Source organism: Fukomys damarensis, unplaced genomic scaffold (genome assembly GCF_012274545.1).
Source record: "Fukomys damarensis isolate Sample0158 unplaced genomic scaffold, DMR_v1.0_HiC HiC_scaffold_12, whole genome shotgun sequence".
Taxonomy (NCBI): domain Eukaryota; kingdom Metazoa; phylum Chordata; class Mammalia; order Rodentia; family Bathyergidae; genus Fukomys; species Fukomys damarensis.
Window position 1 is genome coordinate 42,819,815 of NW_022900924.1, and position 25,171 is coordinate 42,844,985.

The 25,171-nt window shown below is 38.8% G+C and overlaps 1 protein-coding gene across 1 annotated transcript in view; it reads right to left on the reverse strand.

The window, feature by feature from the left end:
* The window catches only part of Lrch3 (leucine rich repeats and calponin homology domain containing 3), a 64,155-nt gene that overhangs the window by 15,340 nt on the left and 23,644 nt on the right, over positions 1–25,171 (reverse strand). The window contains exons 9-15 of the mRNA XM_010624544.2: positions 22,561–22,709; positions 19,760–19,836; positions 12,481–12,532; positions 11,932–12,081; positions 7,613–7,663; positions 6,347–6,400; positions 3,102–3,173 (exon numbers count right to left, since the gene is read on the reverse strand). Coding sequence (XP_010622846.1) covers positions 3,102–3,173; positions 6,347–6,400; positions 7,613–7,663; positions 11,932–12,081; positions 12,481–12,532; positions 19,760–19,836; positions 22,561–22,709 — 605 coding nt within the window. The remainder of the gene's footprint in view (positions 1–3,101; positions 3,174–6,346; positions 6,401–7,612; positions 7,664–11,931; positions 12,082–12,480; positions 12,533–19,759; positions 19,837–22,560; positions 22,710–25,171) is intronic.

The following is a 25,171-nucleotide window of genomic DNA, read 5'->3' on the forward strand; positions in this document are numbered from 1 at the left end:
ATAATGCTTCTGAGAAAATTTTTTCCAGTTATAATTTAGTTTAGTTTAAAACTAGTGGGCCTCAATCAAGATTGTAATAAAAACTTAAGTCTCAGGTGTTGGGGAAAAAAAATGAAAATTTAAATAAGAAATTGAATTTAAAACAAAACTAACAGAAACTAGTAAAAAAAAATCAACAGGCAAATGAGGCAAAAGCTGGCTATCTTTACAAGGAAACAAAAGACTACCCTGATTTCACGCTGGTACAGACAAACCCATCGAAGGTAGAGATCCTTATTCTAGATCAAAGGAAAAGTATCTTTTAAAATTTAAAGTCTTATTTATAGTACAGAAGTCAGAAATTTAAGTAAGGTATGGTAAGGAATAAAAGGAGAAAGGCGAATATAAAGGCAGACTTAGTACATGAGAAGAGCTGAGACAAGTGACAGTAAGGGCAAGAGCCCCTGACCTCCCAAACCAGCTGCGGAGCCTGCACAACACAATCAGCATGAGGAAAACAGTCAGAATGGCAGGGACTTGTAAATGATGATTTTAAAAATATACTTTTACTGAAAGAAATTATAAATCTTAGTGACTTGTATTCTAGGACACTAAATTAGTTCAGATCACTCTGGGACTATTTAACTGTATTTGGGGATTCTCTGAGAACTACAGAGCAAAAAACGATTACAGAATAATCTCAGAAATTGATATGAATTCAACTTTTTCTTTTCTTTTTTTTTTTGTACTGGGGATCAAACTTGGGTCCTAGCACTTGCAAAGAAGGCGCTGGAACCACTAAGCTAAATCCCCAGCCCTGAATTCAACTTTTAAGCCTGGCTGAGCAACAAAAGAAACAAAACTGGGCTGGGGATTTAGCTCAGTGGTTCTGCTGCCTACCTTCTCTGCAAGCACAAGGTCCCAAGTTTGATCCCTGGTACAAAGAAAAAAAAAAAGAAAGAAAGAAAAGAAACAAAATCATGCATAATATACAGTGTATAACTGCTGCAAAAGTAAAGATAAAATTTGAAAACCAATTATCTGCCTGGTTAGAAGGTCTGATAGAAGGAAAGTGAGATAACATCTATCTCAAATTTAGTAAAGTTGCAGACTTAATTTCACATAAGAATCACTTTTTATAGAGAAAATATGATTCTGATCCCACAACTTTATTTTATTTTTTGGTATAGGGGATCAAACTCAGTATCTTACACTTGGGAGGCAGGTGGCGGCACCACTGAGCCTAAATCACTGGCCCCTGATCCCACAACTTTTGCCACATTCATATCCAGCTTTTTTTTTTGTGTGTGGTACCAGGGATCAAATTTGGGACCTTGAGCTTGCGAAGCAGGCAGTGGAACCACTGAGCTAAATCCCCAGCCCCAGCCTTTCTTAACTGTGACTTTGAGACAGAGTAAGTCCCAATGTCCAAAGTCTCCCTTGAGATAATTAATCCACTTCTCTTCTACATGAAGAGAATATAATACTAGCTGTATACCTGCACTTCTCCCTAAAAAACTCAGATTCTTGAGAGAGTTCTGAAAACAAACTGTTCAAATAATTTTCTTTCTTTCCTTTTTTTAAGAGTTTAAACTACATAGTCCAGGCTGGGGATTGAGCTCAGTGGTTCCAACTCCTGCCTCAGAAGCACAAGGATCCAAGTTTGATAGCCGGTATCAAAACAAACACACACACAAACAAACAAAAACTATGTAGTCCAGGCTGGCCTTGAACTCACTATGAAGCCCAGGCTGGTCTCAAACTCATATTCTCCTGCCTCAGCCTCCTGAATGCTGGTTTTAGAGGCATGCACTAATATACCTGGTTGTTGAAATAATTTTCTGTTTTGTACAAGGGCACCAACTGAAAAAGGCTAGCAAAGGTTACCATGGAAGAGAATTACAGACAAAATTTTCCAGTAATCATCTCGGTATACACAGCACTTTCAATAACTGATCAGAGAAAAGGTTTATCAGGTTAACAGACTTATAAAGTTGAGGGGTTGTCATGATATAAGAATTTGAAAGTATTCTAGTAAATTGGAAAAGTAAAAATGTTCAAACAGCAAAATTAAATATTCAGGAAAAACAAAAAATACAAGATGCAGAAATCTTGGAGTACAACAAGGACATTGAGAATTATAGTAGATACTGAAGAAAGCAAACATCACTAACTGGAAAAGGCAACCAAAACTAACATGCAAAGTACGACATGTGAAAATCCAGGCAGGCCCAGAGCCAGGTAGGTTCTGTTGGATTGTGTTTCTAGTTGTGGAAAGGGAGAGCAGGGTACTTGTGCAAGGTCCCAAGTTTGATCTCTGGTACCAAAACGAACAAACACCCCCCAAAACAGGTGGTCCACACCCCTAGTTGGCTGACTCTTACTGTGGAGGGTTGGGCAGTGCTAGTTCTAGACTGAGATTCATTATTCTCTATGCATATTAGACAACAGAGTTAATTTGATATTATGTATTAACCACAGTAAAATAAACTTTATGACTAAACTTCATGACTAAAAATATAAACTTGAACAACAAAATGAGAATGACATCTCAAACAAAATCTGAATATATGGACTTAACGCAGTCTCTATGACTATATCTATCATGATATAATGTTTAAAAAATTTTGTAGACCAGAGATTTAGCTCAGTCTGCCTCATAAGCATAAGGTCCTGAGTTCGATCCCAACTAACTCAGTTTGATAAGCATATGTATGTATGTACGTATTGGTTTTTTGGGGGGGCTTTTTTGAAACAAGGTCTTGCCATATAGTTTAGACCAATCTTGAACTCACTATGTAGCCCAGGCTAGCCTCAAACTCAAGAGATCCTCCTGACTCAGCCTCCCGAATGATGGGATTATAGGTGTATACTACCACACCCAGCAGCATATGTATATTTCATGCAATCCTAGATTTCATTTTCAACTTTATTTTTTTTGGTACCAGGAATTGAACTCAGGTCCTTGTGCTTGCAAGGCAGGCGGTAGCATCACTGAGCTAATCCCGAGCCCTAAATCCTAGATTTCAGATTGCTATAAAACCAAACCACTGGGAAATTTAAAGCCTATCTTGTACATTCCCTCCCCAAATTTCCTGGACAATTAATGTAACAAGAGATACCTTAAGAGGCATGAAGGCAGCAGAATGAGGCAGGGTAACAGCACAGTCCACTTGATTCAACCCTGACAGTGACTAAATTTCAAGAGAGGAAGAAAAGAAACAGAAGGCAGCATTTAGGCTAGCAAAATGTTAAGTAGGCCTACATGATAATGAAACTAGAAAAGGAAAGGTCACTGACAAATTTTCAAATATTTACTAAGACAGACAATATTTGGGGGAAATATTTACACAACATAGTTTTTCCACATGTATAATTCAGGTTATTTGCAATATCCCATAAGATATCAGTCAGTAATTGAGTCATCATTTAATGATTTTTATATACAAATAAACCTGAAAAAAAGAGAAATAAACCTGAGAACATTATCACTTTTAGCAAAATACCTTTGAAACTATGGAGTCCTCTGTAGTCCCTATAATGGGAAACAATTTTAGTCAAAGAGCTCATTTTAACTGAGCAGAGCTGGGGTGAATCAGAACAGCATTATTCAATATTAATCCAAATTAGATTGGCTGTAATCCAACTCAAGGCTCTGCTGGTTAGGACAGGACAGGACAAACCTACATCACACCTAAGGATGAAATTAGCATTTCATATAGAAGGAAAAAATGGAAACAAAGATTTTGTACACAGAGAGGGGAGGGGGCTTGAGGGGAGAGGGGAGTGGGAAAAAAAGAGACAGGAAGTTTCTTCTACAGGTGCAAATTTCCTAAGATCAGTGTTATCACTATGTATGTCTAAAATGTACCAATAAATGTTTTGCCCCCCCCAAAATTAGCATTTCTGCCTCTGTGGATTTCCAAATGACCGTGAGAGTAAGGCAGAATTCCCCTTTTCTTAGAATCTTTTGTCTTTCACAAACACAGTGAAGGGGAAAGGGAAGAGATGGGAAGAAGGGAGGAGGCAGGGGTATAAGGGAGGGTAACGGGAATGGGTTTGATCAAAATGTTATATGCATATATAAAAATGCCACACTGAAAGCTAACATTTTATAAAATTAATATGAATTAATAAAAATTATAAAAAACCAAAAAGATACAGTGAAAACATAAACTTGATTTGAGGCTAGGAGGACATGGAGAAGTCACTCTGAAGATGAGACATTTAAGCAGTCTGTAACTGCTGAGTGAGCATCGACCGGTGTCTCTGTGGGAAGGAGAGGCTGTGCACAGGGGCAGCACTGGCAAATGTTCTGTGGTGGGAAAGGACTGGACTATCTGGGGAGGGAAAAATGCTGGTGGAGCAAGTCCAGAGATGAGACTGGAAAGGTGGGTGCAGCTAGAGCTTGAAAAAGCTTCGAAGCCACGGAAGAGGTTTAGAAGAGGAGCAACATGAAGCCTTTGAAGAGTAGTTCCGAGTAGGTCAGAAACAGAATCTAAAATAGGATTCTCTGCCTAGTGTTGGTTGGACACTATTTGGCATACAAAGAAATACAAGATATGTTTTTTAAAGGCCATCCAATTTAGATAAACATTTTGCTTTTAAAGACAATTTAACTTAGGAGGCCAGACATGAATACTTTCAACTAAAATACAAGTGTAATTTTTTGTAGGGGGGATACTGGGGATTGAACTCACATCCTTGTGCTCGTGAGGCAGGTGCAGTGCCATTGAGCTAAATCCCTGGCCCAGGTGTAACTTTTTGGTAAATGGCTGAAGGTTATTTCAAATTTCATGCTAAGGAGACTTTGCTGTTGTCTTTCCAAACTCTACTTTTTCTTCCATAAACTAGTCCGGTTACAGTATGGAAGGTGATACAGTACAGCTTGTGTCTATTGCAGGTCCTACGCCAGCCAGATCTAGATCTACCTACATGGCCTTGCCAAGATACTTTCTATCTCAGTAATCATCTGCAGAACGGTGATCATTTTAATTTTAACTTTTTTTTTTTTTGGTACTGGGGATCAAACTCAGGACCTTGCACTTGTGAGGCAGGCATAGTGTCACTGAGCTAAATCTCCAGCCCTTTAATTTTAACTCTTAAATTTGCCTTGAGAAGTAAGATACTTTTGTGTCTAGATCATCAGAGGCCCTATTTCCTTACATGAATTTAAAGTATTTTTGACTTCTCATGCCAATTAACTCCCATTAAAACTCCAGATTCCAGGGGTTGTCATCTTTTTTTTTCTTTTGGTACCAGGGACTGAACTCAGATCTTGCACTTGCGTAGCAGTGGTAAAACCACTGAGCTACAACCCTGGCCCCTGGGGGTTGTCATTTTTAAGACTGCCCAATTAAAATGTGCTTTATCTATCTCAAAGAAAATGAAACTTGCAAAGTACACAGACATTTTAATAGACAATAGGAATTTGCCTAGCAGGAATCTGATAGTCAAGGCATGCGACTCACGTGGTACACGCACAGCAGCTTTTCTAGCACGTAACACAGGATTTGCTGCAGACACTAAGATTTTTTAATTGCTAGGTTTTGATATTACCATGAAACTAATAGCATAAAACAAGATGGGAAAATAAATTCTACAAATGGGAGAATTTTCTTGAAAGGCTAATAAAAATTAAGACTTTAAATAAAGCTTCATGTTACAGTAATTTTCAGTTGGTGAAAAAGGCCATAAAAAGTAAACCAATGTTAGCTGGGTATGTGCCTGTATTCCAGCACTTGATTTTGGGATTTTTAGCAGCTTATAAAATAAGATGCCAAATGTAAAGTTGTATAATTAGTGCCATGGAGTATGGGACCCCATTTATCACACAGGTGACTCATGAGCCAAATTAAGAATAAAGTGTACCTGGGCCGGGGATTTAGCTCAGTGGTTCCGCCACCCGCCTCACAAGCACAAAAAAAAAAAAAAAAAAAAAAAAAAAAAAAAAAAAGATTTCTAAGAATAAACTGCACCTGGAATGAGAAGTTGTTTAAAAGGCTGATAAAGTTTTACGACTCTGGGCCAGGGATGCAGCTCAGTGGCGCCACACCTGCCTGGCAAGTGTAAGGTCGTGAGTTCGATGGGTAGGGGAAAGGGGCTAGTGTGTTACACCTTGCACAGACAAAGCCAATACAGTTCATAATGCAAATGATTTTTCTTGGGAAGCACCACAGAGACTGTGAATCCCAGCTGCAGCCCTTGAGCACCAGGTACATGAATGGCAAGAAAAGGACACGGTCTGGCTCCTACAAAACTTTCAGCAGTGACACTCATAATGTTTTATGGTATTTATATGGTATTTATAGCTGCTCTTCAATCTCCAGACACAGCGATGTAGAACTTCGTTTTTCATAAATCTTACCACTAACAAGGCACTATCATCAGTGTGCTGAGACCTTCTGGGTGGGAAGGGACACTGGAGAGGTGGAGAAAAATGAAGCAATGTCAAAAGCGAACTATGCACGCAAGTGATGCATTTCAAACAAACACACATGAGGACAGAGATATATTAAGGCACATTTTGGAAGATGCTGACACAAGGACCACATTCACAATCATCTGAATTAATGTACTGCAACTGCCAATAAGTTAATTCTGGGCCCTGATTTTCTTCCAAAGAGTTTAAACAACTTCAAATATGATCTTACTGCCTAAAAATCTTCTGAAGCAATGTTGAAATTGACAGAAAACAATGTTTTTATGTATTTGTTAAAGAAATCAGAATATAAATTGAAAAAAATTATAAGGTAAAAATAAAGAAAAATGGTCAATTAAAAAGTCAACTATAATAAAAATCATTTAGTAAGCTTCATTTCTACAGACCAAAGTAAATGCATAATTTTTAAAGGTTAAGCAATTAATGTTACACATTTATTCATAATGAAATGTACAGCCATATATATCTATGTATATATATATATTTTTTTTTTTTTTTTTTGAGACAGGGTCGCACTATGCAGTCTACGATGGCCTTGAACTCAGCAGTCCTGCTCAGCCGCCTAAGTGCTGAGATTAACAGATGTGTGCCATTGTGCTCAGCACTGCCTAATATTATAAAACTAATGTGCACAGACTTTAATTGATAACACCGAAATAACTACTGAAGGTGAAATCCCAGGGTCTTTTATTTAACAGCAACACCAGTCACCACATGAGATGCATGTCTTAGAATTCTCTCTCGTGACCTGGACACTGCAATAGGTGAGAAGGGCCCATGTGGCCAGCCGAGCCAGGGAGAGTGAGAGACTCTGGGAAGGGTATGTGGGCAGATGTGATGGAATCCTGACTCACAGCCTCACAGCTTTTTCTTTTTTCTTTTTTTTTTTTTTTTTTTGAGACAGTCTCACTATGTAGTTTGGGATAGCCTTGAACTCACTACGTAGCCCAGGCTGGCCTTAAATTCATGGTGATTCTCCTACCTCAGCCTCCTGAGTGCTAGGATTATCAGCCAGACCTCTGGCTTCTGACACAACTCTCCGGCTTACATCATCTTTTCTTTGTGAGTAGAATTTTGTGATGGAAAAATATGGCAATATTCTGACCACTGAAAACAGGATACTCACAAGCACATTTCACTTCCATGGGAAAAATAATAAATTCCAAAGAAAAGGTGATTACACAGACTTACCTCACTATCCATCGGGGATTGCTGTTTTTGTGGACTCTGTGATGCTTTTTGCTAGATCCCCCAAAGCCCCCCCCAAAAGGGAAGTTGGTTAGAATCTAGGACACTAAAAATGATAAATTTTTACTAATCACACTCATTTCTTAATTTCTTAAATATAACACTTTTCTAGATTTACTACTTAAGATGCAGTAAGGACAGTATGCTACAATTTGCCTTAAATACAGTGTGTTACAATTTTTAAAAAATTTAAATTCCACAACCATACCACTGAATATTTTAAATGTGTGTGTGTGTGTGACAAGATCTTGCTTTGTAGCTGAGGATGACCTCGAACTCACTATGTAGCCTAGGCTGGACTCAAACTCCCAGTGATCTTCCTGCCCTAGCCTCCCAAGTGCTAGGATTACAGGTGTGCGTCACCACTGCCAACCTGCATCACTGTATTTCTATAAGCATTTATAAGCAGACATTTTAAAAAGCTTGTATGTATACCTACATACACATCAACTGAACTCTCCCTGTATTTTCTCAATGAACTCATTCTCTCTAACCAGTTTAAATACCATTCTATAGCTGATAGCTCTAGCTTTGTATCTGAGTCTCAGGTATTCTCAACAGCCCGTACAAACACCTAGGTGGAAACCCCACTAACAATCTGCATTCAATGTCCAACCTGACGTTGTAGTCAGTGTTTTCTCTTTTTTTCCTTTATTGGCTGCGATGTGTAATAAGTACACTCCTCCTGGACAAGTGGAACATACACAAAGCAATCTTCATCATTTTCACTTCCCCTTCCCTTCCTGGCCCTTCTCTGCCCCTGCCCCATCCTTAGATCTCCTTTCCCATACAAAACCCACCTCCCTGTCTCCTTCCTCTGTGAAATAAATACCATAGTCACATTCGCTTAGGGATGAACTGAGAAGAGAGGATGTGGGACAAATACAAGGTCACAAAGTTGATAAGTAGCAGAACTGAGATTTATACCTGTGTCCTGACACCAATTCTACATTCTTCCCACAATGTTAGACTCACAGCAGCTACCATACTAGTATTATTAGGAACACATATAATAATTCTTCAAGTAGTTAGTATTTAATTTGTTTTTTCTTTTTGAGACAGGGTCTCCCTATGAGGTCGAGACTGACCTGGTACTCACGATGTAGTACAGACTGGTCTCGAACTCACAGTGATCCTCCTGCCTCAGCCTCCCAAGTGCTGGGATTACAGGTGTGTGCCACCATGCCCGGCTTAATATTTAATTGTTAAATAGGGTACATATAAGGAGACTCAAGGCACAAAATAGCTCCATAATTTTTGGAAAATCAAGTACACAGTGAGTGGGAAAGGTGGATTAAAATTCAGATTATTTCTGACTCCCAGCTCCTGCCACTGTTGCAACACTACCAGCCCTTTGGCATTTTAGGAGTCATCCAGTTCAAGGCCTTTATTTTGCAGCATTGTCTTATTACTGCAATTACTTTCTGTTCTACTTTGCTCCTTCCTGTCTCTTTCTTCCTAGACTACTTTTGATGAAGTATCTCTTCCCCTGTTTTCTCCTACTTAAAAACTTGTTTCTTATGCCTAACAGATCAAGATCACTCTAATCTAACATACATCATGAATGTCTACAGGGTAAGTAGCTCTTACTAGCTAGGGAACTTCTACAAAGGCAAGCTAAATATTAACTTAGGTGAAGCCCATGGTACTGGGGTCAGGGCAGGGTATACAGCCTACCCACTTACTAGCTAAGTATTTAACCTTAGCCTTATGCAAACTGCTATCACAACAAGAAAATAATTGTATCTATTTTTTAAGACTGCTGAGAATTAAATGAGTTAATATATCAAGTTCTTAGAACAGCACCTGGGGTACATAGTAAGCATTCGGTAAATTTTAGGAAGTATTATCATCATCATCTTAACCATCTCCATCAACTTATTTTTTTCTATTTGTCATCGACACAAACTCTAACCAAGCTGGTATCTCCTTCAAATACCATTATTTTATTTATTTATTTTGGTTTTTTGAGTCAGCATCTTTTTAAGGAGATCACACCAGCCTTAATTCATTATGTACCCCAGGATGATCTCAAACTCATGGGGATACTTCTGCCTCAGCCTTTCACATAACGGACTGCAGGTGCATGCCACCATGCCCACCTAATTATCATTATTTCAAATAACAAGCTGTTGATGAGTGGATAAAAAAGATGTGAAATTTTAAAAATATACACTGGAATACTACTCTGCCAAAAGAAGGATGAGCTTCGTCATTTACAGTTAAATGGATGGACCTCGAAACCATACTTATTTTTTGTTTGGTACCAGGGATCAAACTCAGGTCCTTCCACTTGCAAGGCAGTCGCCAGAACCACTGAGCTAAATCTCTAGCCCTAGAATTAGTTTGACTTTTTTTTTTTTTTTGTACCAGGGATTGAACTCGGGCCCTTGGGCTTTCGAGGCAGGTGGCGGAACCACTGAGCCAAATCCCTGGCCCGAGACCATACTCTTAAGTGAAATAAATTGGACACATATGTTTAAATACTGTATTGTTTCTCTGTTGCAAGAAATCGAACATGGAAATAAGGCCTGAGATGTATAATGAATGTAGGGAAATGAGAAGAAAGTGTTCAAATGGGAATGGGAACAAGGGAAGGAGAAAGGAAGGAAGCAACAAGAAAAAACTGAAAATAGAAGGAAAAAATGGAAACAAAACTTTTGTATATGGGGAGAATGGGATAAAATAAAATAAAATAAACAAAACAAGTCGTATGAACTCATTCCTGGCCCCTGACTTATTCCCTCAATCTGGAATGAACCCATTTTTAACTGTTCTTTTCTTCCTAGCTGTACAATATCTACTCATACATTTTTTTGTTTGTTTTTTTGTATTTTGATTCTTTTTTTTTTTTTTTGGTACCGGGGATTGAACTCGGGTCCTTGTGCTTGCACGGCAGGCCACCGAACCGCTGAGCTAAATCCCCGACCCTGTTTTTTTGTATTTTGAGACAAATTCTTGCTATGTAGTTCAGGCTGGCCTAGAACTCACTATGTAGCCCAGGCTGGCCTAGAACCTCATGGGAATCCTTCCTCAGCCTCCCCGGTGCTGGGATTATAGGCATGTGCCACCCCATCTGACTGATTTTTAAAGAGGCATAGAAGGATTTAATAGAGGTAGAGGATGCACTTAAGAGTGGAGCATTGGTGCTCAAAAAAATGAAGCACCTCCATTCTATTCTTTTTTTTTTTGGTACCGTGGATTGAACTCGGGACCCTCCACTTGCGTGGTAGACGGTGGCACCACTGAGCTAAATCCCCAACCCCTCCATTCCATTCTTGAGTTCCCTACCACCTTCTTCTAAGGTCAAGTTTGATGATATTCTTCCTTCATCTTTGATTTAAAATCAGTGTTATACTAGTAAGTTGTTATTCATTCATTTCTGACATGATCTAAACTGTCCTTTTGGACAGAACTTGTATTTTATGCATTTTTATATTCCTTGTACAGGTATATCACCAGCACTCCATAAAGGTCTATTAAATCAATAACTAAGCAGTGCAAGGTGGTGCATGCCTGGAGTTCCAGCACTCGAGAGAGGCTGAGGCAGGAGAACTGCTGCAAGTCTGAGTCCAGACTGGGCTAGACAGTGAAGTCAGGTTGACTACAAAGTGGGACTCTGTCTCAAAGCAAAACAAAACAAACAACCCTTTTCCACCCAAAATCAATAAATGGGGCCGGGGATTTAGCTCAGTGGTTCTGCCTCCTCCTTGCAAGTGCAAGGTTCTGAGTTCAATCCTTGGTACAAAAAAACAAAAAACAAAACAAAAAAAACCATTAGCAAAATCAATAAATGAACAGTGAACAAGGTAGGCTTTAAAAATTTTAGATTTATCTCCCCCCACCAAGACAGGGTCTCAACTCTGTAATTTAGTCTGGCCTTGAACTCATGGTGATCCTCCTGCCTCAGCCTCCCGAGTGCTGGGATTATAGGTATGAGCCACCAAGCCCAGCTTTAGGTTTGTCTTCTGATTGAAAGCTAACTGTGATGACTACATTGATTAGTTTTCCTAGAACGGCAGCTCCTTTCTCTGTAAAACATGAACACTCTCATCGTCCTTATTATAAAGATTACATAAACCAATACAGAATTTTGATTAGTTTTCGAAAGGCTATATGAAAAGTTTGCCCTTTCCTCCACTATTGGAGATTGAACCTTTGTTCTGAGCTATATTTCCAACCTATTTTTTTAAATTTTGAAATAGGGTCTCACTAAATCACTAAATTACTTTGAGTATCAGCAATGAGTTCAAATTCCTCACCTTGACAAAATCTAGGACAGCCTCTCTCTGAATCTGCTTGGTTCTCATTTTTTCTTCCTCATACTGCAGGGCTGCCAGCTGTGCCTCTCGCCGAGCACGCTCTACCAACTGTTCTCTTCTCCGGTGCAGTTCCAAGTCTGTGTGTGGAAGCTGCAACAAAAGAATCATTTTGTGGGGATGTAGCTCAGTGGCACTGTACCCAGTACCCCCCCCAAAAAAAGAATAAAATAAAGAATCATCTTGCATACAAAAGTGGGATTACAGGGCCGGGGATTTGGCTCAGTGGTTCCGCAGCTTGCCTCGCAAGCGCAAAGGCCCAAGTTCGATCCCCGGTACCAAAAACAAAACAAACAAACAAAAGTGGGATTACAGTTAGGGTTAGAGTATCTGAAAACACTGTTAGCAAGTATCATGTGCATATATTGTATTAACAGAGAAGTAGTAAAATTTAGAGATAAATGGAGATTTAAGTATTATAAAAGAAAACCATCTTAGTTTTTAAAAGTCAAAATTAAAACAGCAAAAATAAAGAAACAAACTAAAAATTACCTGATTGTGGTTTGGTGATAGTGACAAGAGAGATGGTGGCTCAACTGGAACCCTGACCCAGAAAAACAAAAAACTTCTTGATACTGAGACAGACATAAGGGAATCTTTTGTATTATTAACGTAGCTTTGTACTTATAATAGGCAAGCTGTCTAGTTAGTACTGCAAGCGTAACTTCATTTTGTAAACCTGAGCCTCAGTCATTAAACCATAGTGACAGTGATGCTTCCAACTCACATTTCCAGAGATGACACCCCTGATTACAGCCAGCTAACAACTTTGTGACGGCCAGCACTGTAACACGGTTACTTGAGATCACTTTCAAGTAGTATCATTTCTTTATGACATACATAAAACTATCTTCTTTGCTACCAAGTTTGAAACAAGACAGATGTAAACTGAGATGCTTTTTTTTGGGTACCAGGGGATCAAACTTGGGCCCTTGTGCTTGCTAGGCAGGCGGCAGAACCACTGAGCTAAATCCCCGGCCCTGAGGTGCTTTTATATACAAAGCCAATTCATCAAAAGAAATCTGGAGTCATACAGAACCTAGTAACTGTACTTAAAAAGAATTCCTACTCTCATTTTCAACCTTGAAGCAATTTTAATAGCAAAAGTAAGACCATATTGAATACTCTGTTTTTTCTTTCTTTGTGATAATGGGAATTTAACCCAGGACCTCCCAATGGCAGCCAAGAGCTCTACCACTGAGATACATGTCCAGTCCTTTTAAAATTTGACACGAGGTCTCACTAAATGGCCCAAATTGGCCTCAAACTTGCCATCCACCTTTCTCAGTCTTCAGAGTAGACGGGATTGTAGGTGTACACTACCATACTTGGCTGATTTGTATTCTTAAGGCAAAACCCTATTTGATGCTAAAAAGGAGGAGGAAGGACTACTTGTTTATTAGTGTTGTCTTATAATTTGGGTTATCTATCTTTCTCGTGAAGCTGACAGTGTTTCAAGTCTCTGTAATCACATTTTTATCTCAAACTAAAAATGGCAGACTTGTGACTTTGACATTTTGGACTTGAAATTCAAAACTGATTGTTATCCTGTCAAGGTGATTTAAATGCAATGAAGGTGTGTCATTTGGAAAATAAAAATAAATCTCTAAAAGTTTACATAGTTTCCTTTGCCTCCTACTTTTTAAATTTTTTTTTTTTTTTGGCACTGCTAGAGATTGAATCCATGGCCTTGTGCATGCTAGGCAAGATGCTACCACTGAGCTACACCCTCAGCCTGCAATTGCATCCCTAGTATCAAAAAAAAAAAAAAAAAAAAAAAGGCCAGGGATTTAGCTCAGTGGTTCTGCCGCCAGCTTTGTAAGTGCAAGGACCCGAGCTCAATCATGGGTACCCTCCCTCCCCTCAAAAATACAGAGACACAGCAGTCTGCCAAGGCTGCTAGACTCACATCCACCGCACTCACCCCAGATAAAATAACAAGCAGTGGGAGCAATCTCCTCTTATGTGCATGCTTGGGCAATAATCTCATATATTCACACTTGCTCACAGAACCAGACCAGTCTTCATGGTGTGGCCTGGTTTGATGAATGAGGAAATATATTTAACTTCCCCATACCTCAACTTCCTTTTTTTTTTTTTTTTTGGTACCAAGGATCGAACTCAGGTCCTTTGTGCTTGCAAAGCAGGCAGCAGAACCAGAGCTAAATCCCTGGCCCACCTCAACTTCCTCTTTATAAATTGAGGATAGTTATTTTGTACCCTATCGCATGTCCATGGAATACCATACAAAGTATATTCCAATGACTGGCATGGCGTGGTGGTGCATACCTGTAATCCCAGCACTCGGGAGGCTGAGGCAGGAGGATCACTGTGAGTTTGAGACCAGCCTGGGCTACATAGTGAGTTCCAGGTCAGTCTCAACTACATAGTGAGACCCTGTCTCACTGTCTCAAAACCAAAAAAAAAAGTATATTCCACTGATTGTGTATTTAGAATAACACAAATTAACTACAGCTTTGTCCCTAGATTATTAATTTCACTGCAAAAATCCCCCATAGCTTTTACTAGCCATCTGTACATAAACTGACCAAGACATATAAAGGACCAAATAAGCCCATCCCAAACAGCTGTATGTGCCCTGATTTGAATGATGTTTTAACAATGCTTTTTAATCTTCTAAAAGAGTATCTATTAAGAGTATCTAATAGATATCTTCCATACCTTTGTTCTACTAAATTTCTGCACCCTCTTTCTTTTTCCTTTTCTTTTTTAAAAATTTTCCTTTGTAGTGCTGAGGATTGAATCCAGGGCCTTGCACATGTTAGACAAATGCTCTACCACTGGATTACACCCCTGGACTTTTAATTTTTTTTTTTTTTTGGTACTGGGGATTGAACTCTGATCCTTGCGCTTGTGAGGTAGGTGCTGGAACCACTGAGCTAAATGCCCGGCCCTAAATTTTTTTTTAAAACTATGAACTTTCCACTTGTCCAAGTTGTCCAAGCTGACCTCAAACTTGTGATCCTCCTACCTCAGCCTCCAAGCAGCTGGGACTATAGGTGGGTGCCAGAAGACCTATCTACCCTCTTTTTACAACAAAATGTCTTTACAAAGCTGGTCATTTTCCAGTCTCTGCTTTGTTGGGCCAGTTTATTTTATGCTGGCTGCAGTATGGATGTTTTCCTAACAACTCCACTAAACTACTCTTTCAGCTCTTGAGTCTGCCACAATAAATACTCCCACATCCAGCAGTTACTTCTCAGTCCTTGCCTTACCAAACCTATCCATTTTGTGACACTGTTTATCCTTCTCTACACTTCTTAAACCACTCTTCACTTAGCCTGAGACATCACCCTTTCTCCATCCCAACCACCCTGATGCTTTTCTTTTGCTAGATGTTCCTGTCCTAAGTCACTTTACCTCAAACTTACATTTCTAATGCCTTAATCAATACTTCCACGTGGCTGTCCAGGCACCTTAAACAGAACATAACTACAGCCCAATTCTCATCTCATTCCCCAAACCTGTTCTGCTTTGTTCAGACTCCTTGATTTTTTTTTCAGAGTCCACATTTATTTAAATTTTATTTTATTTTGTCCCACCCCCCCATGAGCCCTTCCCCCTCCCCATGTACTTAAGCTTTGCTGATTGATTTTTGTTGTTGCTGTGGTTTCCCCCACCCCCTGGTACCAGGGATCGAACTCAGGACCTTGTGCTTGCTAGGCAGGCAAGGTACCATTATGCTAAATCCCTGGCCTTGTTTTTTGAGGCAAGATCTCACTACGTAGCTCAGGCTGGCTATGAACTCACAAGGAGCCCAGACTGGACTCAAATGTGTAGTCTCCTGCCTCAACCTCCTTAGTATTGGCATCACAGGCATTCAACACCTGCCCAGCTTCCTTGGTGATTTTTATTTCATTTATTTTTGGGGGGACAGGAGATCGAACTCAGGTCCTCATGCTTGTAAGGCAGCAGCAGAACCAATGAGCCAAATCCCCAGGCCCGCCTTGCAGGTGGTGGAACCATTGAGCCAAATCCCCGGCCTTTTTTTTTTTTTTTGGTTCCTTGGTGATTTTTAAACATACCATGCATGCCCCTCCCTCAAGGCCTCTGCCTAGACAGCAGAGCATTGCTCCCTCACACTGGTAGGTTTCCACTGAAATATCATTATCCCATAACACACTGCTCTCACTCTCCTTCACTGGACACTACCGTATCTTTCACTGTGCTTTTTTTCATAGTACTTAGCAGAATTTAACACATATTTATGATACATATTTGTCTATATCTACTTAACAGTAAGCTCTAAGCTATCAGGGAACTGGAAGAGAACCATAACCATTTCAGGGTCAGGAAATACTGTCAGAAGGAATGGAGTGGCATAGTCCCCAAAGCACAGAACACAGACATACAGGTGATATTTAGCCTCTCTTTCACGTCTTGGAGTTTCCTTGAGCTAAGGAACTCTAATCTCTGTAAGGCAGACTTGGAGCAGCTCTGCTTTGTTTTTTTTGTTTTTTTTAAAATAAAAATCACATAATTAATGTGAGCAACTTTTCTACCTTGATGGAAAAATAAAACAAAAAATGTTCAGGTTTTTACCCAAATGCCTTTAGTGCACTTTATAGGGCCCAGTCAATACATCTCTGAGCTAAAAACTGCTCAGATTACAAGCAGACTTTTTAAAAAAATGATATTTTGATACTTTCTAAATATATAACTTATGCTAGTTTCTACTTTAAAGCTATATAATCTATCCTGGTAAATCACTATAAATACTCACCAATTTCAACTTTCTGTTTAGTGTATCCCTGCTTTACTATCCCCCCGAGAGACTTGTGGGAGAGAAGACAAGTGGGGAAAAGAAGATAGTAGTTTTCTTTTCCACCTCAGGAGGAAGAGCCAGAAGGAGCAGTGAGAAAGCTGCAGTTTGTCAACCACTGAGACACAAAGCATGGAGACAGATTCTTTTTTTTTTGGTACCAGAGATGAAACTCAGGACCTTGCAAGGCAGTCAGCAGAACAACTGAACTAAATCCCCAGCCCCGAGACAAATTCTTTTTGTTAACATTATTCAAGTCACATACGACAGAGCATTCTAAGGTGATTTTGTCTTTCTAGGTTCTTCATTATTATTCACCTGAAGACAAGCCCCAGAGGGCAGCAACTCTGGCTGACATTTGCACCTACATTCCCATTCCTAGAAAAGTACTCGGCATACAGCAGATATCCAGCAAACATCTGCTAACAAAACAAATGATGTATTACTGATCTTAAGAGTATGATCAATTATTGGGGTAACACATGGTGTTCTTATCTAAGGACTGCACTAAAATCTAGTGATTGGCGGGGGCACAGGGTCTCACTGTGCAGTTCAGACTGGCTGTGAACTCACCATGTAGCCCAGTCTGGCCTTTAACTCCCAGTGATTCTCCTGTCTCAGCATCCAGAGCACTGGGGTTTCAGGTGTGTGCCACCACGCCTGGCTTAGAATCTACTGATTTGAAATATCCAATTAAAAAGAAATTGTGGAGTTAGTTTCTAACACTAGCAGACTAAACACCTTGAATGGCCCTTCCAGTGCAAACAATTAAAATAATGAATAAAATAATCTTTTAAAATACAATGATAATTCAGATTCTGAAAGAGGAATCTAAAAGCAAGAGCTCTTGATTAAGATGTGTTAGGCAGGCTTGGCCCCTTGGTCTTACCCCAGGGAATGTGTTGTACTGTACAGCAAAGGGGTCTTTGCAGATAGTTACCAATCAGCTGACCTTACAATGGGAGATGATCCAGGTGGACCTAACATAACCATGAGCCCTTAAAAGCAAAAGAGGAAGTCAAAAGAATCTGGGAGATGAGCAGGAAAGGAAGCTGAAAAAGTAAAAAATGTCTGAAATATTTAGCCTGCCACTGCTGTCTTGTGCACAGAAGGGACCCAGGAAGCAGGGTATGTGGGGGACCTCTAAAGGCTGGGCATGACTCCCACCTGCCAGCTGTAAAGGAACAGAGCACTCTGCCCTACAGCCATATGGAACTGACTCCTGCCAATAACCTGCCTGAGCCTGTATGTGGACTGTTCCAGAGTCTCCAGTCAGGAATCCAGGTCAGCCAACACCTTGCCCTTAGCCTTGTGGGACCCTAAGCAGAGGGCCTTGTGGGAACCTAAGCAGAGAACCAGATGGGTCTGCTCAGTCCTCTATCCTTTGGAACTGTGATGTAATACACAGGCATTGTTTTAAACTGCTACATTTGAAAGAGAAGTGATAGAAAACTAATACATAAAGTAGCTGAGTAAAAAGCCGGCTTCTACTTGAGGATTTCTACTAAATCCTAGAGAACTTGAGCCTCACCAACAATAGACTCAGATGAGAGGAACAGGAGATAAAGCTAGGTCTAGCCAGGTGAGCAAAAATGTAATAGTAAACCTGTGTGTGAAACTGGATTCTCAGAGAAGTCATTCTGAGATAAATTTTAAAGCATATAAAATTTAACCAAGTCTTTTAGGAAATAAGGGGTAAAGACTACAGAAGGTCAAGTTACAGGACTTTTTTCTCTCATTATTTTCTCCACAGTTTCTTCATTCTATCAGTCCCTGAGATAATTTTAATACTCTATGAAGCATAAGGAACTATGAATGACAGTTCTACATAATACATTTACTGTCATTTAAGAGTAGGCATATTAGCTCTACTGTTTTAAGACTTCATATAAACAGAGGAATTAAAAGCTGGAAAATTTTTGAGTACTGAAAAAAGTTTATGGCAAGAGATAAAGTTTGTGGCAAGAAACGTTTTAGAACTCAAGCATGAGATGACACATTCTAAACAATCAAACTAATTTTACAAGTAGAGTCACTAAATGTAGTAAAAAGGTCCTATTCATTGAGCTAGGAATAAGAATGCACACATCACTGTCTCTGCCTCTTACTTATCCAGTAAAAACTTTAAGTTAAAAAAAAAACAAAAAACTGAGAACCAGTGGTGGTGGTGCACATCTGTAATCCCAGTCACTTGGGAGGCTGAGCCAGGAAAGCTGTGAAGTGCCAGGATGGCCTGGGCAACAGAGCAAGACCTTGCCTCAAAAGGCCAGAGTGGGTGGGGTGGATGTACCTCACCATTCCCTGGGTTCAGACCTCAGAACCACGCCAATAAATAAATAAAGACTGACTTCTGAAAATCTTTAATACATTCAGGATGGGGCCGTAATTCGTATGCCTCATTGCTGGTAGGCTTGAGCCACTGGGGGTACATGTATGACTCTCCCATCAGCCGGCTTTATATTAATTTTATGATGAAAGTGATTAGACCTGTTTGGGTACAAGCTGCCTGGTTCAAGCCAAAGGGAACATTTTAAGGCCTTTTTTTTTTTTTTTTTTTGGTATTTTTGAGACAGGGTCTCACTTATGTAGTTGAGACTGACCTGGAACTCACTATGTAGCTCAGGCTGGTCTCGAACTCACAGTGATCCTCCTGCCTCAGCCTCCCGAGTGCTGGGATTACAGGCGTGCACCACCATGCCTGGCTTTAAGGCCTTTTTACGGAAGAATCCATATTATCACCACAAAATCTCATTGCCTTTAAGTACCTTCAAATCAACTAATTGTACAGGTAATAGTTTAAGTGATCTGAATTTAGAATATATTAATTTTACCTCTATTTTATGGCATGAGCACAAAAGCACACTGTCACTTAGTTTTAAATACATGGTCTGTAAATAGCACAGTATCTAAGATCTGCACAAAACTCAAATCACACCTTATTACTGAGATTTAAGATGGAGAGAAAGAAGTAGAATTGCTTTTTCAAACCTGTTTTGATGTGAATATCTTCTCATGTCTTCTGGTTTTTGAAACTCCCTAATGGCTGTTGGCTTTACTGGTGAACTCTAGACCCAAAGAGCATAAATAAATCATGTAAAATATGCATCCAGAACAGTGTGATTACACTATTCACATTCAACTTTACATTAAAGATCTGTATATTATATGAAAAGTTATTTTAATAGAATCTTCAAACATGAACGTCATATTTTTTGCATTGCAGACTATATTACATGTTTTGATAAAAATATTCATCGTCTACTTTTATTTAAAGCAAGATTTCCTTCTTGCTGTATTATATAAATTACAGTGACCCAATACAGTAATATTTCCTGAGATCTGAAAAGAACTTAGAGGTCACCCAGTCCTATCTACTCTACCCCAGCATTTGCTCAGTTTCTCTTGAACAGCTTCTGTGACTGGAAGTTCACTGAGAAGATTATGTTTCTTTCCTTTTTTTTTTGGTACCGGAGATTGAATGACCTTGTGCTTGCAAGGCAGGTGGCAGAACCACTGAGGCAACAACCCAGCCCTGTTTCTTTACTTTTTCACCACCACAAATAGTTACCTTAGTCATGCAACTACTCCTGAAGATACTGGTGTCCTATCAAGATAAAAGTTTATCTTATAGGTTTTTTTTTTTTTTTTTTGGTACCAGGAATTGAACTTGGGTCCTTGTGTTTTGAGGCAGGTGGTGGAACCACTGAGCTAAATCCCCAGCCCTCTTCTTTTTTAACTTATATGTTATTTCTGAAAAGCATCACCAAGGAAAACTGAGCTGGCTAAGGTGAGAGAGACCATACACTAAAAAAAATAAAATAAGAAATCTAAGGCAGAGTCTTAATGGTTTGCACAGTACATACTTTGTAAGATGACAATCTACAGAAACAATAACATCTTATTTCAACACCAAAAATAATCATAATGGATATTCAATAAGTAAAAAATAAGAAAACTTCTTAAAAAAGGGTAATTAAACATCAAATTTAAAACTACTTACAGTCTACCTCCAAGAAATAAGTATATAATATGTAACTAGAAAATCTTTGGCCAGTTACTCCAAAGGGCTAAAAGATGACTGCCCAAAAATGTGGGCATAACAATCAGATTGAATGGGCCACAATTCTGTAATACTAATGTGAGAATAATTACTCTAATTTTAGTGACCATGTCATTTTTTTTAATAAGCAAAAATTTTTCTTAGGATGTTGTATCAGTGACTTAACCACCCTGGTCTTATGATATTACAACTACCTAAAATTACTGTCAGAGGTACTGGAATTTTCATAACACAATAAATGCAATATTGACTTAATTTAAAAATAAGTATAAGTCATAATCTATTCAGGCAGGGGTGGTGTATGTATGCGAGTGTCATTATAATAAAATTAAATAGAGTGTTTAATATCTCAAATGTGTTTTTAATATCATTTTTTAAAGATAGTGTTCAGAATTACAAACAAGAGACTTTCCACTGTTAAAACATCTAAAACAAGACTGCTTCACATTTCACCGAGTGCCATATTTTATGAAGCTTTATGACTCAGAAATCACAGAGTCTTATGACATAGAATCATAAAAATTACCGTATAATTTAGAATTTAAAAACATATTACTATAAAATGGATTATTACCCATTATTGTCTAATGGAGTAAAGAAATGGTGGCATAATTTTTCATTACAGTATTTATAATAAGTATTTTCAATTATAGTAGATACCTCATTTATATAACTTAATCATAAAATGATCAAGAATGACCACAAAACAATTAAAGATTATGTGACATTATTAATTTTACTTTAATTGCAAAATAATTCTTTGCTCCAGCCAAGAGCCCAATAGCCTGAGCCACAAGCAATTCATCCATCACGTGCCTATTGCTATCTTTGGGCTAAAGGATTTGTTTTATATAACTTTATCTAGTTTCTGAACTGTCTTGTGATCACTGACAAAAAGTACTGTGTTCAAAGCCTTCTTCACACAAGAAAACCAAAGGACTCTTTTTAAAGAATGATAGTATCACTTGTAGCACATCCCACTTGATTAATTTGTTTCTGAAAGGCTATACATCATTCTCCAAAAAGACCCCGAGTGTTTCTCAAATAACCCCTGCTCAGAGCCAGGGACAAACTCCAGACTTCAACATCACAGACATGAAGACGGAGCCATTTTATTCGGCTGATTGGAGGCACTAAAGAATGCTATTATTCTCCTTTAGACCCCGGGGGAACTGGCAGAGTCGGCAATGGGCTGAATGGTCATTTGTTTTCCAGGGCAATCACTTCAAGAATTTTAATAGCAAACAATTTTTGTTTTGTTAACTTAAGATAAAAGTTCCAATATAATTAAGCTTATTATAAAAATTTTATGGGTAAGTTTTGTGTTGTCTCAAGTCAACTTTTTTGGGCTTAATTCTTATACTGATCAATCATATTATGATTTACCAGTTAAGTTTTAATAAAAAAGCAAAACAAAAACAATGAAACCCCCAAAACACCAACAATGGAAAGCATCTGCTTCCTCTGTATTTTCTCCAAAGGCCTTAGGTTACTCTTAGGACTCCTTTTTTACTATTTCTTCAAAATTATGAAATCTGTTATTTAAAAAAGAAATTGAAATTCTACTTGAACTACTTGCTGATTTCCTGAATAAATCTGAAAAATTAAGGACTAAAATTAGAAGTAAACATTATAATAAAACAATTAGGCCTAAACCAAGCAGTTGTTGGTGCGAGAGAAACGTATACTACTGTGAAGTGCCACAAGTTTAGTCTTCAATGTGCACCACCTCATGAGAGACCCGCCGCTGTTCGATGTACGCCATGAACTGTGAGCTGAGGCTGTCGGAGTCTAGGCCCTGGGGCTGTCTTGCTTCATCCTCCTCTTCCTCGGCCGCACAGCTGTCAATGTAGTCGATCTGATCCAAGTCGTGTTCCACTGCAAACACCACACACATCAGAGAAAACAATCAAAGACAGCCAATAAAAAGCATTTGTTTAAACTATATTCTCTCCTGTCCCCCAATTTCTATTCTGAAGGTAGAAAGGACACAAAGTTTCAGTCTTTATAGTCCATGGCCACACACTGTCAAAGTCTCCTGAAAACCTTAGTCAAAGGTCATTAAAGAAAGCTAACAGTAATTACTGAGATACAGACCTAGTTGAATCTCTTATTTCTTTGGATAGCTCCTGAGAGTTTTAAACAAGACAGTTTGCATTTGTGAAATAAAGACAAGAGATGACTAATTTTTAATGACTGAAAAGTGAATCTTTTCTTTTAATTTTTGGAGGGCTTAATAACATCTCTTTCGAGGGTTGGGACACAGAAAACCTAACAGTCAACTCAAAAGAAAGTAAGGGCAATAAAAATTAGAGTAGCCAGGCTTGGTAGTGCACACCTGTAATCCCAGCTATTTGGGAGGCTGAAGCAGGAGCATTAGAAGTCAGAGGCCAGTGGGGGCAATGGAGCAAGGATCTTCCCCAGTCAATCAGAGAGAGAAGAGGAGGGAAAGGGTAAGGAGAGGGTAGGGGAGCAGGAAGAAACTGGACTTGCAGAGAAAGTTATTGACTAACATTTCACTTCCTGGAACTTTTGTGGAACATTTTTTAAAAAATAAATTACTTTATCACATTCTTCCCCTCAAGCCCCCTCCCCTCCCTTGTTGAACACTTTTTAAAAAATCACAACCAGAACAAAGATTTTTCTATTCAGAAAATTAACTGCTAAAGGTCGACCTTGTAGATATTTTGCAGCAATTTGTGAATGAAAGGAAAATCATTTGAGGAATTTTTTTCTTCTCAAGATGCTTCAGGGTGAAGAAAGCATAAAATTAAGACACAGCTGCATACTTGTTTCATCTCTAAGTTTTAGAAAATCCCACTGTTTTTAAGTTTAAAACTAATTACATTTAATAAATATTAAAAATGCAACATTAGGAAAAAAAAAAACCTTTGCTACTAAGATGGTTTCTTCAGAGATGCAGTACACCCTGTTATTCTATGATGTTTCATAGGTTGCCTGTAAGTGCAGCTGGGACAGTGAATTTGGAGAAATCTAGTTCTCAATCTAGTCTTTTTTTTTTGGTACCAGGGACCAAATTCAGGACCTTGCACCTGCGAGGCAGGTACAGTGCCACTGAGCTAAATCCCTGGCTCTCAATGTAGTCTTCTGTCTACATTTTTGTAAAAAATTCTAAAGCTGCAATTAATATTAAAAATAAATTGTGAGTTATTATGATTTGTTTATAACTGAAATAGATGACAAAGTCCTAGGTCTACATTTATATTAGAAACCAGGTATTTGAATGCATTTTTTGAATGTGCTATAATTTGTCTGACTACAAAGTTTATATTGTTACTATTTTCCAAGAGAGCAACATCACTTTTTCATACTATTTAGACAGTGCAGTTCAAGAGAAAAAAAATGCAGCTTACAAAAGGGAGCCACGTAAGTAATTTTAAACTTCCTAGTAGCTATATTAAAAATAAAGGTAGCTGGATGTCCTGGTAAACGGCAATTATCCTACTGCTGGGAGGCTGAGACAGGAGGATTACAAGTTCAAGGCCAGCCGGGGCAACTTAATACTCTGCCTCAGCATACATACACACATACACACACAGTAAATATATACGTATGGAGAAGGGAGGTAGCTTAGTGTGAGGTTCTGGATTCAAGCCCCAGTAATACAAAACAATCCATACCCCTCCACCACGCCCGCAAAAAAAGGAAAAGATGATTTAAAAAGTTTTTGTGGGCCAGGGTTTTAGCTCAGTGTTTCCTCCCCCTGCCTCACAAGTGCAAGAACCTGGGTTTGATTCCTGGTATCAAAAACAACAAAAAAATATTTTTGTTGTTTTTTGTTGTTTTTGTTACTGGGGATTGAACTGAGGGCCTTCACAATGAACTACATTCCCAGCCCTGTCCTTTAAAAAAAATTTTTTTTTTAAATTTTGAGACAGGGTCTTGCTAAATTGCCCAGCCTGGGATTAAATCATTAAGCTGTCCAATCTCGGCTTGAACTTGTGATCCTCCTGCTTCAGCATCCTAGTGTTAGGATTACAATTGTGAGCCACCATGCCTGGTTAATATTTTATTTTGGGGGGGCTGGGGATTTAGCTCAGTGGTACTGCTGCCTGCCTCGCAAGCACAAGGGCCTGAGTTCGATCCCATTTTTTGGTACCGGAGATCGAACTCAGGCCCTTTGTGCTTGCGAGGCAGGTAGCAGTACTACTGAGCTAAATCCCCGGCCCTGGTTAATATTTTTTATGTTGTCCAATATATCTCAGTGTTATTTCAACATATAAATCAATATGATATTTTATATATTTTTTCCTATTTAGTCTTCAAAATCTGATTTGTATTTTATACTTCATAGTACATCTCAAATCAGAAAAAGAACA